Source organism: Amblyomma americanum, chromosome 5 (assembly GCF_052857255.1).
Source record: "Amblyomma americanum isolate KBUSLIRL-KWMA chromosome 5, ASM5285725v1, whole genome shotgun sequence".
Taxonomy (NCBI): Eukaryota; Metazoa; Arthropoda; class Arachnida; order Ixodida; family Ixodidae; genus Amblyomma; species Amblyomma americanum.
Window position 1 is genome coordinate 184,934,927 of NC_135501.1, and position 12,454 is coordinate 184,947,380.

The following is a 12,454-nucleotide window of genomic DNA, read 5'->3' on the forward strand; positions in this document are numbered from 1 at the left end:
TACAATACTGCCGTCGGGAGACCTGCGGATATATTTATTCTTACAGTGAAATCTTACGTTATAAGAAAAAAATTGCGCTCATAAACGGTTATCTGCTGTGGGGTTGATTTGGGGAGATAAGTACGTTCTCCCCACTCAATCGCGGTTCACACGGTTCAAAGCCGCCCGAACCCCACCCTGTGATCGCGTACGCTACCGAGCGCTCGCCGACCACGGCGGGCCTTGCTCTGAGGGAACAAAGGAACGACACATTGGCTGACACAAACAGGCATTTATTGCTACAGAAACAATAACGCCAGCTAGCAACAAGGTACGCTAATGAATCGAGGTCGTCCGACTCACCAGCAAGGTTCCGAGCGAATGTTCGCCCGCGCTAGGGCAAGGGATATATCCTCTGAAGGCCGGACGGGACGAGTACGGGAGCCTGTCTCCCCGCCCCGCCGGCGAAGAGCGGAGCCGCGAGCGACACGTCCGCCCGCGCCGTCGATCCCAGCCGAAACCCCCTCTCCCGCGGGCTTTGGCAGTCTCCGCGCAGCGATGCTGGCGCCCACTCTTGCCAGTTAATGTAACTCACAAGGGAATGCGCTCAGCCTCGAGGTGAGACCGCTGCTGCGCGGTGCCTCGCGGGAAAGCAAACAAAGGGGGCTGCAGGGCAGGTCCCCACATCCCCCCAACCTTAAATAGACCCACGCGCCTGAAAGTACATGCTATGGAGGAGTCTCCTGGTCTTCATGTCCTTGAGGCAAGTCTTGCAGCGGAGGTCATGCAGGCAGCGTCCACGCAGACTTCCGCGGTATTCCGAAGGCGGCGTGAAGGTCTCCGCTGGGACGACTCGTATGGCCCGCAGACTACCGTGTCCGCAGGCCCGCGAATCGAAGGCCGGTGGGAAAACTGCAGGCCAGGATCCTGCAGTAGTCGCCAGGGCCGCAGCAGCCGGAGGTGACTGCTGACTGGTCTCGCCACAGCTGCCCCGGATGGATGCGGCGAACAGGATACAGGCCGCTCCGTCGCAGCAGGTGGCAGCGAGACGATGTGCACCGGACAGCAAGCCTGGGTGGCTCCACCGAATCTGCAACATTGCCGAAACGCTCTCGGCGTGCCTTTAACGTAGGTCACGGGAGGGGAAACGGCATCCGCAAGGGCCTCGTGGCGCAATGCCTAACTGGCTAGCAAAACGTGTCGGCGGCTGTGCAAACGCAAACTTCGAGTGAACAAAGCCCTTTCTTGAGTTGAACGAGCCTGCTCAGTTCGTGCGAAGTTACAAATAAAAAAAAACGGGCGGACAGCAAAGTGCGCCCCCTCTCAAAGACACGGTCCGGTGGTCGCGTCTCTTTTAACGTGGTGCAGGCAGCTCTGAAAAGCCTCAGGCCTAACGACCACTCCGACAACGACCGTGACCACAACAAAGACCCGAAACGGGTTATGTGCGCGCAGCCGCGAGGAGACGTCAGCTTTGTGGGGTGGTCCTACCCCGCTCACTGCACAAAGCAGCTTCTGAGCGGTCGGCGCCCACCGTATCGGACGGTGTCGGAGCGCCCGGTGCCGAGCTGCAATACCAACGAGCTCGTAGCGGCACCCGTGGCCCCAGGCCACCCGGCTCCCGGAGCCGCGACTCCTAGAGTCGAAAAAGAGACAGTAGAGAAAAGATATACAGAAACTCGGACCCCCCACGCGGCTTCCGTACTCACTCGCTTCGGGCTCTGCGACTCCGCGGGCGCTAGGCCTCGCGTTCCCTCGATGCGGACCAAGTGATTCTCGCGAAGAATCTCCAGGGAAAAAAATGTGCTGAGCATGTCGAAAAGTTCAAACATGTTGCAGCGCATGCAAAGCATTCCGCAGGTCCTAGCGATCAAAATTTACTCTAGGCCTAGCACTTGTCAAGTCCGGACAAAGAGTGTTCCTCGAACCGAACCGACAGTCGTCCAATGTTCCAAGAGCAGGCCCCACGTTGGGCTGCCAGATGTGGGGTTGAGTTGGGGAGATAAGTACGTTCTCCCCACTCAATCGCGGCTGACACGGTTCAAAGCCGCCCGATCCCCACCCCGTGATCGCGTACGCTACCGAGCGCTCGCCGACCACGGCGGGCATTGCTCTGGGGGAACAAAAGAACGACACATTGGCTGACACAAACAGGCATTTATTGCTACAGAAACAAAAACGTCAGCTAGCAACAAGGTAGGCTAATGAATCAAGGTCGTCCGACTCACCAGCAAGGTTCCGAGCGAATGTTCGGAACCTCCGAAGGCCGGACGGGACGAGTACGGGAGCCTGTCTCCCCGTCGCTTCCTCGCCCCGCCGACGAAGAGCGGAGACGCGAGCGACACGTCCTCCCGCACCGACGATCCCAGCCGAAGCCCCCATGCCCCTTCTCCCGCGCGCGGGCTTTGGCAGTCTCCCGCGCAGCGATGCTGGCGCCCTCTCTTGCCAGTTAATGTAACTGACAAGGGAATGCGCTCAGCCTCGAGGTGAGACTGCCGCTGCACGGTGACTCGCGGGAAAGCAAACTCAGGGGGCTGCAGGGCAGGTCCCCACACTGCTCAAAAATGCTTTTGTTCAGAATTGCTGTGTACGAACCTTGTTGGGACAAGTACTGAGCACCTGATAATTTGTTACGCTGCGACTGTTAAAAAAGTACAGTGCACCTGATATTTTGTTACGATGCGTCTGTTAAAATAAACATTGCCCATCTGAGTTCAAGCTGTCTCATTACTGTTTCGTGCTCTGACAGAAAGGTGCTTTGAAAACACTTGTCATTTCATATATTTTTTACTATCATAGCAATGAGCAACCTATTAATCTATTCATTTTCAGAATCCGAAAGAGATTAGGAAAAATATGAGTACGCGAAAAATCTGCTAAATCTATCTAAATTTTTTAGGTTACTAGGTGGCTAAACGAAGATTTTTAGCGTAGCGAAAACTCATTAGCATAGATGTATGCCAGGTTAACGTGTGCCTGCGGCGGACGCGCACTGACACGTGGTCGTCCCACCTGGCCCTTTTCCTGCCACTGCTCTTAAGCTTCAGGCATACGGCCATCCTGTACGCATATAGACTAATACGCTTCTGCTGAGCTGAAACTCACCAATACCTTATCGGTGTGACATTGCTTACATTATCAGCCACCTTATCACGTTATCTTTTGCGTACGAACTGTCCAATTATCAATTTTATGAAGGCTATCGAGCTGCCTCTGTAATCTCCTATTTTTTGCCCACGTCCTTCAGGGAGTCTTGCGCTCTACAAACTCCATTATCAATGTAATGCAGCACGCCGACTCCATTTATGAAACAGCAAAAATATATGGTTTACTACATAAAGGTTTCGCTTGTCTGGTTTCGACGCGTCTAATCTTAAATACGCAGAGTGTTGGTCAAAAGTTTCCAGGCCTTGGATAGGATAGGATAGCATACGAAAGGAAAACTTTTGTTGTTCATCAGAAATAGGGTAGCCTGAGGGCTACCCGCCTAGACGACGGCCGAAAGGTCCTGACTCTTGGCGGCGGCTTCAGCCAGTCAGAGTGTACTACACCGCACAGATATATTCACCTTCAGATGTGTCGAAAATGCCCCGATACATTGCTGAAAAGCCGACTCTGTGGCCTGGGAACTTTTGACCAACCCTCTCTACATATACAACTCATTACAGTATCGAATTGGGTATGATATCGGAATGTATAGTCTTTGCCAAAAGTTACCGGGCAGGACGGTTTGCTTCTCAGTCGTATATTGAACCTATTATGCCAGCCTTCAAGCTCTAAATCTCTGTAAGCTAAGCACAACCTTTGTCCTCACCTTCAGAGAGCTTTTTGATCTTAAGGGAAACCTTAATGACTCTAACTCTACTATCCGAAAGATAAGAAAACCATGCAGCCTGGTTACTTTTGGCAAAGGCTGTACGCATATCACGTTTAGCGTCCCTAGTCACAAGAAAGAACGGTGACGTTTCTTCTGCGATTTCGGTGCTTCACTGAAATGTCTGTGGTGCCTTATTTTCTTTAGTTGTGCCTCAGTGGTCAGCTTTTTATACTAGTAGCGCTTTATTTGAAAAGAAACCTACCGAGTTTGGCAGCCAGACCAAAGACCTTCATTTTGTACATCAAGTAAAAACAGAAAAAATCCTAGAAGCTTGTTGATGGCTTTAATAAAGTAGCTAGTCATGTGCATGCCACTCAAGCGTCCTTATGGTAGTGGTAGGCCAATGCCATTCCACAACTTCATCACATCCGTGTGACCGCACTTTTCACTAATCCTCTCCTTCATCTTTTCGATCTGGGATCCCGAGAAATGGCTCCTCCAATCACCAACCACACCCTTCCGCAGAAACCTGACGTCACCCTTGCTTTCTAACCGCTTCTTAAGGGGCTCCCTGTAAAGCTCCAACGACTTCAGCGCCCTCTCAGGTGGCAAGTCCAGCAGACGGTGCAGAATGCTGCCTCCGCTGTCAACAACTGCTTGCATGTTCTTGAAATCGCTGCCGTCCAGTATCCTCTTCAAAATTTCTTCGTTCTCTCTAAGCATTTTGCCGTACTCACTTCCCAGGAAATCTGCAATCCGGAGAACTTGTGCCCTAGGAGAAAGCAAAAAAAGAACCGTTTAAAAAAAAAGTCACATTTTATCGGTTGGGCTTTCAAACAACTGCGAGGCCATCACAATGCTATAAGCGTCCGGACACTTCCGGAAGTACTGCGCCAGATAAAACGGACAATGGGTAAATTTGTATTTCCATGCTATTCGACCTCTTGCCCACTATAAACCTTGAGCAATGATAGGGCTCTAGGGGATCAGAGGTGTGGGCTTCGCAGTGAGAGAGTGAAAGCACCGATATGCATTCGAAGAGATTATTCTAGGGATTTTCGCAAAGTCGCTGTGCGTAATTATGGTCAGTTGCATCCCAGAGGAAAAAGTGCCCACCCCCTCCTATCATGTCCGCTTCAAGTCCGCTAAATATTTGTGTTCAGCTTCATTTTCTCAGGTGCTATTGCGCTGGAAGAATAGCGCAACGAACGTCCGCAGCCGTTCTAAGAACAACGCAACGGCTAGACTTTATGTTACAGGTAGGCAAATAATGAATGCCACGTGCATTTAATTTCTATCTGTTTACATTTCTTTATCTTGAAATCTTGAACCACTCAGTACTCAATGAAGAGTTTTTATTTTCTGATAATTTGCAAATATTTGCTATCAACCCAGCGCCCTTACTATACTTGTTATTGTTAGTGAATAAAAACAGAAAACAGTAGGTGTGTTTGCAAGTTACCACGTTAAGGCCTCGGGCAAAACTTACATTGTATTGAGTACAGAAATTGTACGTTGAGAGCGTTTGTGCTGACGCCAAATCTCAATAGGAAAGTTAAGGCATATCTGGAAAGGGCCGCTGAAATTCTGCTAGGACGCTGCTCTTAAAGACTAATGCCGCTCGCTGGAGCATTGCAAATGCATCTAAGCAAGACGGCAACAATGTACCGAGCACTGCCGTCACTCACAGCTCCACTGTGCATGTACCAAGTTCCGTTGAGCTTAGAGCAAGGCCTAGTGCGACTAAATCTTTGAGATGCAATTGCCTAGCCTGATAATGCGGAAATTATTTATACCTCTGTCATCACTTACCTCGCATTTTCCTTCAGCTCTTCGTACGTCAGGAATAGAACGTTCGGGTCATCCCTGTGTTCGTACAAGGAGAGCAGGTGGTCGAAGTAGTCACCGAAGGACACGGTTCCATGCACGAAGTTCTCGAAGTAGTCGTCAAAAGTCATATTGGGGACATTGTAGGACGGTTTTTCCTTGGTGTGGTGATAAAAGGACACGCACACGTCGAAAGGATTCCTAACGACGGTGATGTACTTGGCGTCCTTCGAGTACGGGACCTTGTCGAAGGACATGTGAGTCTTGATAGCCCCGGGACGTGGCATCTTAAGCGCAGCTTCGGCTCCCAGCATTTCCAAGAAAGGCGACGCTAGCATGAACTCTACGGAGTCTTTGGGAAACGCTCCGCGGTTGAAGATTCCGCACACAATGTATTGAACCCATGTTGTGCCGCATTTAGGGTACGTCGCGATGAATACGTCATCGGGTCTGGGCTTGTAGTTGAGTGCTGATCTTACGATGTCATCGTGGAAGAAGGTATTGACGCAGTAACCGTCGACGTGCTTGTAAGGTACTCGCTGCATTGTCTTTGTGACCCTGGGCGCTGGCACTCACTTGCCGAAGAGACTTTGTGCTTGGGGGAAATAGAGAAGAACAGAATAAGAACGTTTAAGAATCCGGGCTTTGATAAGTTTCTTCGTTACGTTGCATCGGGTGAACACAAATTATGCGATGAATAACATGTAACGCTTCCAGACGCTATACTTTCAATCACGAAGCTGTAGAGAAATAGCACCATGTGAACAACAAATCACGAGAGTTTAGACGCTTCAGAGCAACCTTGACGTACGACTAGGTAAAAATGAAGGTTATAGGATACATAAGTGTCACTGGCTACCAAATCGTGAAGTGAAACGTCTGAAATCTAAAGGAAATACATACGCAGAACGACCGCCAGCCGCCATATGCTTTTGTGGCAGCGACCTTGCAATTGCTTTCAACGTAAACCGTGTAGTTGCAAATGGGCGCATTAGCCTTTTAGTACCCATGTCAGCCTCAACAGTCATTCGGTGTTTCTGTTTGGCTTGCGGAATCGTATCCTTGGAAAGTCGTTGCTTTTACGGGGAAATATTTTTTTCCCGCAGTGTTATAGACATTTCGCGATGTTCATTCCAACCATTTTTCTGTTGCCCAGGAGTATGGGCGTACGTTAGAACAATAGCGTCTAACCAGGCCACAAAACCTCTACCACAAAAAAAAAAATAGTGTATTCCCTTATGTTTCTTGGAACGCTAAACCTGCGCTCCTGAGCTTCACATTTTTACTTAATACGAATATTTGTCTAGTGCCCGGGCTGTATTTTGATGCTTGAGAAATCACTTAATAAGAAAATAATTATCAAGGTTAAGTAATGTGCTTGGCATTATTATTAAAAAAAATTTAAAAACGACCATTCGGGAGTATATTTTCAGAGAGCAGCAGACATCCCGTTAGGTCACAATTACTTTCTTCCTCCACCAGGCATCACATGTCGTGCCTCCTAAACCACAAGCAGTCTTTTTTCGGGCTCTGGTCCTGTAGGTTGATGCGACCAATGTAAAGTGGACAAAATAATCACTTGAAACAAAAAAGCCCTGCGCATTACACACAGAACAAATGCAATGAGCTCAATTTCAAAAATCGACTGCATGTGAAGTTTTTTTCCCGTTTCTTCTACATATTAAGCTCGCTTTTCACAAGCAGTACACCGACCGAAGAGCTTATGCACCGGCATAGTAAATGCAAGCTTTGCAACAGTTACATTTCATAAGCTGGTGTTGCTTTTGCAGGAGTTACAGCTTTTGAAGGCGAGTGTCAAAGAGCGGTGCACGGGCTAGAAAAAATATCGCGTCCTTAAACATTCTTGCTTGAGACTTTTGAATACAGACTATTCGAAAATACTTGAGACTATTCAAAGCAGAGCTGCCCCGTACATTACTAGTAATTATAGCCCCCTCTCCAGTGTCTCTCAGCTTAAAACCCTTAATGATTTGCAGATACTCGAAATTCGTCCTTCACTTTCACTTCTGTGTTTATTTCATAAATATCTTTGCACCCACACTTTGTTTTTGCCACTAGAATCACCTTGCTACTCTTCAGCGCGCTTGCATTATCACTGAAGCTGCAATCGTATATATAGCAAAACTCAATAATTTAATTCATCTGCATTACCTCAAGCACTTAGCCTCTGGGATGGTCTTCCTGACAACATAATCGCCTGTCCTGATCCTATAGAGCTTAAAACTGCCAAATGTATGCATTTATCCCTTTAGTATTGTTTCAAATGCTTTTTTACAGTTTCAGTTGCTTTTATATTGTTGCCTGATGTACCACTGTTTTTGGTCGCACCGGATTACTACTTTTTCGCATATTCACGTTTCGCAATTTTTCCATATCCTCTATTGTTTTGTTCAGATGTTACTTTTGCTCTGTCTTGAATCATCCTTATTTTCGCGTTTTTTGCCTTGTACCGCTTCCATTTTCCCGTTATTGTTGTTTATTATTTCTGTGTATTGCTTTTCCTTATGCCCCCCTCACTCAATGCTCTTCGGGGCCTGGGAGGTATCAATAAATTATAATAATAATTCGTCAGCCATTTAAGTTGGGCGGTCTCCAGCTTTGTCCTACTCATGGCCGGCGCGCCCATTCCAAATGTGTTCGGCTTGGAATGTAAAAAAAAAATACCGCGTAAAAGAATCTCGGCAAGGAATTCCCCTATTTAATGTCACGACCACGAAACCTGCTCTGTAGCTTTCAACGCCCTTGGAAGGCACTTATGTAGGCAATGTGCTATCTGCGTAATGAATTCTCCAAGGCCTACCAGTGGCGCACAAAAAGAAAAACAAGAAAAACAACACGTCATCCAGACTGCTTTCGCGTTTCTGGTACAGAAGTCGCCGTCTACCGAAAACACACCCTCGGTGGTTTAACTAATTCAAAATATTATTGCAGTCACTAATCTCCAAGCAAGCCTGCAAGGACTACGCCCAACTTTTCATTAGCCTCTGAAAAAGTACGTTCCAGAAAAACTGTTTATCTGATTGAAATTGTTTGAACGCTTTTGGAAATTTCGCGACCACTGACCACACACCCGAGCATCTGAAAGCAAGTATTTTTGCAACCGCCCCCTTTTTTACTCTGTGCTATCTACTAAGAGATGCACGTCTTTGGGTGTTTTTACAATGCGTAAAAGAGAAACAATAGAACCGAAATAAACGTAATGAGCAGATGGAAGGAAGCATCGGAGTAGTCTTGAAACAGCAGATAGTCTCAAACTCAGTGGTATTCCCGAATGCACACCGCGAAACTAGCTGGGCATAAGATGTCGTTTTAGGAGAACATCTTTCCCAACCTTTCCATAAGTTCCAGAGTATTTGCAAGGAGAGTAACGCACCCGTGGAAAGTCTGTTACTGCTTACCTGCCTTGCCGTATTTGAATGCGTCTTAAGATCCCTGTTTATTTAATCCTTGTTAAAAGCTTTGATTAGCTAGTGTGCGTTCTTTCGTCTGTAATATCAGGTCCTCTTGCTTATAGAGGTAGCGTTCAGTCGAGTTTTCCTAGAAGCGTCATTTCTATTCATCTAGTGGTCGCTTGACGGCTTATTTTCACGTTCTCTTATCATTGCACCTACTTTCAGCAAGAACAAGCAGTGGAAGGAGCATTTCCAAAGTACACTGAGGGGCCTGTTGGTCAGACATACAGTTTGAACGAATACTGTAGCGTTGAAACCGCGCACAGAAAAGGCAAGGGCAGAACAGGCGTTACACTTGCAACTGAATGAACTCCAAAAAGGTCCCGTCAGTGAACAAATAGGTGGAGGTTTGCACATGCGCGTTATTTGTTCATTGTTGGGACGCTTTCGGAGCCCCTTCAGTTGCAAGTGTGGTCCCCTTTTCTTTGGGCTGCCTCAAAGCTACGTTCAAAGAACACCAGCCATTAAGCTCGAAAAGAATGATGTTCCATTTGCGTAGTTAGGTCAAAGGCGAATTAGATGCGCTAGCAATTCAGTTTACCCTTCGGTTACGTTATTACGGTTCGGTGTTCAGGGATGACATTTGTTCGGATAGCGATAATGGGTTAATGTGCATAATGCGGAAATGGTCACTGTCTCCATTCATAGGTCCCTGGGAGTCTTCCTACCATCCTTGGCGCAGTGGTGCAGCGGTCACGTTAAGATGCGCTCTTGCTCTTCTATGGCAGGTGCTGCCATCGGTGGGACTTGGGTTGCTTGGGTTAGGGTGTGACCCAGGTTGACCTTCCCTAGCAGCCCCTCATAATGAAATGAGCGATCGCCAGACACGCTATATATATATATATATATATATATATATATATATATATATATATATATATATATATATATATATATATATATATATATATATATATATATATATATATATATATATATATATATATATATATATATATACCTGGGCAGGTGAGCAGCCAGCCACAAAACCGGCTTCATGTAAACGGACAGACAAACACACAGCGGCTAAACGCGGGGGATGGCCACTGTTATTGCTAGCGCACTAAAAAACAATTGGTCGCGTAATACCGACCAAAGCTCGGTTACCACCGCAACTATAGCGTAATATATTTTTATAACTTAATAGCTGGAAGAGATACTTTCTCTAAGAGCAGCCGTCGTAATCGTCGCACGTCGCATGGGCCTGCGCGTTTAGCAAAATTAGTGCCAATCTCGCTAGGTCCACCGCCTTCTTCATCTCGTTAATTTATTCACATAGGCCGGATATACGCTCAGCACTTGCCATGCAAAGATGTGGAGTACTCCGTTACTGCTTCCATTACCTCGCTGCCTATCATAAACAAATAATTTTGTTGAGGTAATATAATAACTCGACTTTTTTATTACCTCCCTTATTGTTAGTTTTTCAATCTCATTGATTATCTGGAGCCTTTTATGAAGGGCTGTGGCGTCGCGTCGTGGTTACACTAGAAGTAAGCGTCACTGTCATGCTCTCTTATGCTAGAGGTAAGCGGGGTAGTTGGTGAGGTTACGTATTCAAATTAATCCCCCTTCCCGCCCTCTCTCTCTCTCTCTCTCTCTCTCTCACACACACACACACACACACACACACACACACACACACACACACACACACACACACACACACACACACACACACACACACACACACACACACACACACACACACACACACACACACACACACACACACACACACACACACACACACACACACACACACACACACACACACACACACACACACTGACCGAACGGAATACACGTAGACTGACGAAACTAGACAGGTGCATTTTCAACACGCAGCAGAGCCCGAGTGAGAAGTTGCGGCTACATGCGTTTCGCTGCTCAACCTGAGTTCAGGGGTCCGACTGCGGCCACCCGGAAGCGGAACGCAAAAGATTCCCGTGTGCTTGCGACGCTAGTAAACGTTAATGTACTCACGTGGACTAAACCAATCCTCAGCCCTGAACTAACAACTGCATTGTACACCAAAGCGTTCTTTCGGCTAATGCAAAACCATAAACGAGCTAACTACGTTAGATTGAGAGCCAAGCGCATCTATCTTCGAAGCGTTCGGTCCTTCCTGTCAGCCCTTATAAAAATGGTCTATATAAAGTCTATAAACTTCTTGTAGACTCTGTTGCCTGCGCATAGATAGTTATTTTTGTCTATTCATAGTCTATGGACAGTATATTGACAAAAGTCTACTAAAAGTGTATGGCCATAAATCTATAGATTGTCTATAGACTGTGTATAGTATTTGTACTGCCTATAGAATGTTGTCTGGGGTTTCTTTATAGAGAGTCTATAGACTTTACACAAAGAAGTTGAGTTGCGTTGAGGTGTTGAATGCAACGGGTGGGGTTAGCCTTGAATATTCTGCCGGCAATCGCTCCACCGTAGCGTCCCTTCTATGCTAATAAAGTCCTAAAGCCTGTCGCATCTACTCCGCTATGCGCACAGTCTCTTATAATAGCACACATTCCTCTCCCACAGTCACCATCTATGCACACAATCACTCCACACAGTCCCCATCACAGTCCACTCCAGAAGTCACCATCTATGCACATATTCAGTCACAGTAGAACATAGGCCACTGTAGTGTCACAATCCATACACACATTCACTCACAGTATAACGTAGCTCACTCCAGAAGACACCATCTACGCACGCAGAAGCCTATGGCCAGTCTATCGACTGTCTAAAGAAACTTTTTTAAGGGAACGCGCTCGTAGATGAACGTGTTCTACGAGAATGTAGAGGTGGCAGTAGTCAATACCTTCACGAATACTCACTGTTTCTCGTGGACAGCCGTTTGGAGGCGTTGTAGCAGTGTTTCCAGGGGCAATGCGCAGCTCCGTCTGACAGCGCCTGGCGGCCGTCGGCGTTATTTCCGCGTGCGTTCTCCGCTCCTCTACAATCCTACGAGGAGAAGGAGTGCGACTGGCGAGATGTGTGTCACAACAACCTCCTTTCGTTTCCGGTTTTTCTCGCGGCCGCCGTTTTGCTCTCCTTTCTATCTCATGTTTCTTCTGTCTGCGGCCTCGTCCAGTCCGTCCACCCGCTATCAGTTAAACGCGCTGCAAGCGGCAAGAGCTTTGTCCTTTATCACCGGCCACCGGTGGGAGAATTTAGTGCGAGGCCCCGCGGGCAGACCTAGACGAGTGGGCACCAAGACACGCAGGTAGCTGCCACTTCGGCCGCGGCAGCTGAGAACGCCATGAAGTTGTCAAACTGAAGGATATGTGCGCAAATTTGGACACGTTAACGGAACAGAAGCAAAGAGCCATTAAAGGCAGTCGGAATACCTCTA

The 12,454-nt window shown here is 47.4% G+C and overlaps 1 protein-coding gene across 2 annotated transcripts; it reads right to left on the minus strand.

Annotated features, from left to right (window-relative positions):
* Nucleotides 1-3,577: 3,577 nt before the first annotated feature.
* On the minus strand, nucleotides 3,578-12,084 carry LOC144133172 (sulfotransferase ssu-1-like). 2 transcript variants are annotated; one of them, XM_077666057.1, is made up of 3 exons: nucleotides 11,921-12,064; nucleotides 5,609-6,218; nucleotides 3,578-4,568 (listed from the first exon to the last, which is right to left on the minus strand). In XM_077666057.1, the coding sequence occupies exons 2-3, from the start codon at nucleotides 6,166-6,168 to the stop codon at nucleotides 4,181-4,183; spliced, it is 948 nt and encodes a 315-aa protein (XP_077522183.1). In that variant the 5' UTR covers nucleotides 6,169-6,218; nucleotides 11,921-12,064; the 3' UTR covers nucleotides 3,578-4,180. The 2 variants fall into 2 exon arrangements, with proteins under 2 accessions (XP_077522183.1, XP_077522182.1); XM_077666056.1 differs by having other exon boundaries at nucleotides 3,582-4,568; nucleotides 11,937-12,084.
* Nucleotides 12,085-12,454: the final 370 nt, after the last annotated feature.

Excerpts from the sequence above, each read along its gene's own strand:
- LOC144133172 (XM_077666057.1), bottom strand. The coding sequence starts at position 6,168 with ATGCAGCGAGTACCTTACAAGCACGTCGACGGTTACTGCGTCAATACC. Across the intron at positions 4,569-5,608 it reads GAGCTGAAGGAAAATGCGAG|GGCACAAGTTCTCCGGATTG; the intron begins GTAAGTGATGAC and ends GCTTTCTCCTAG.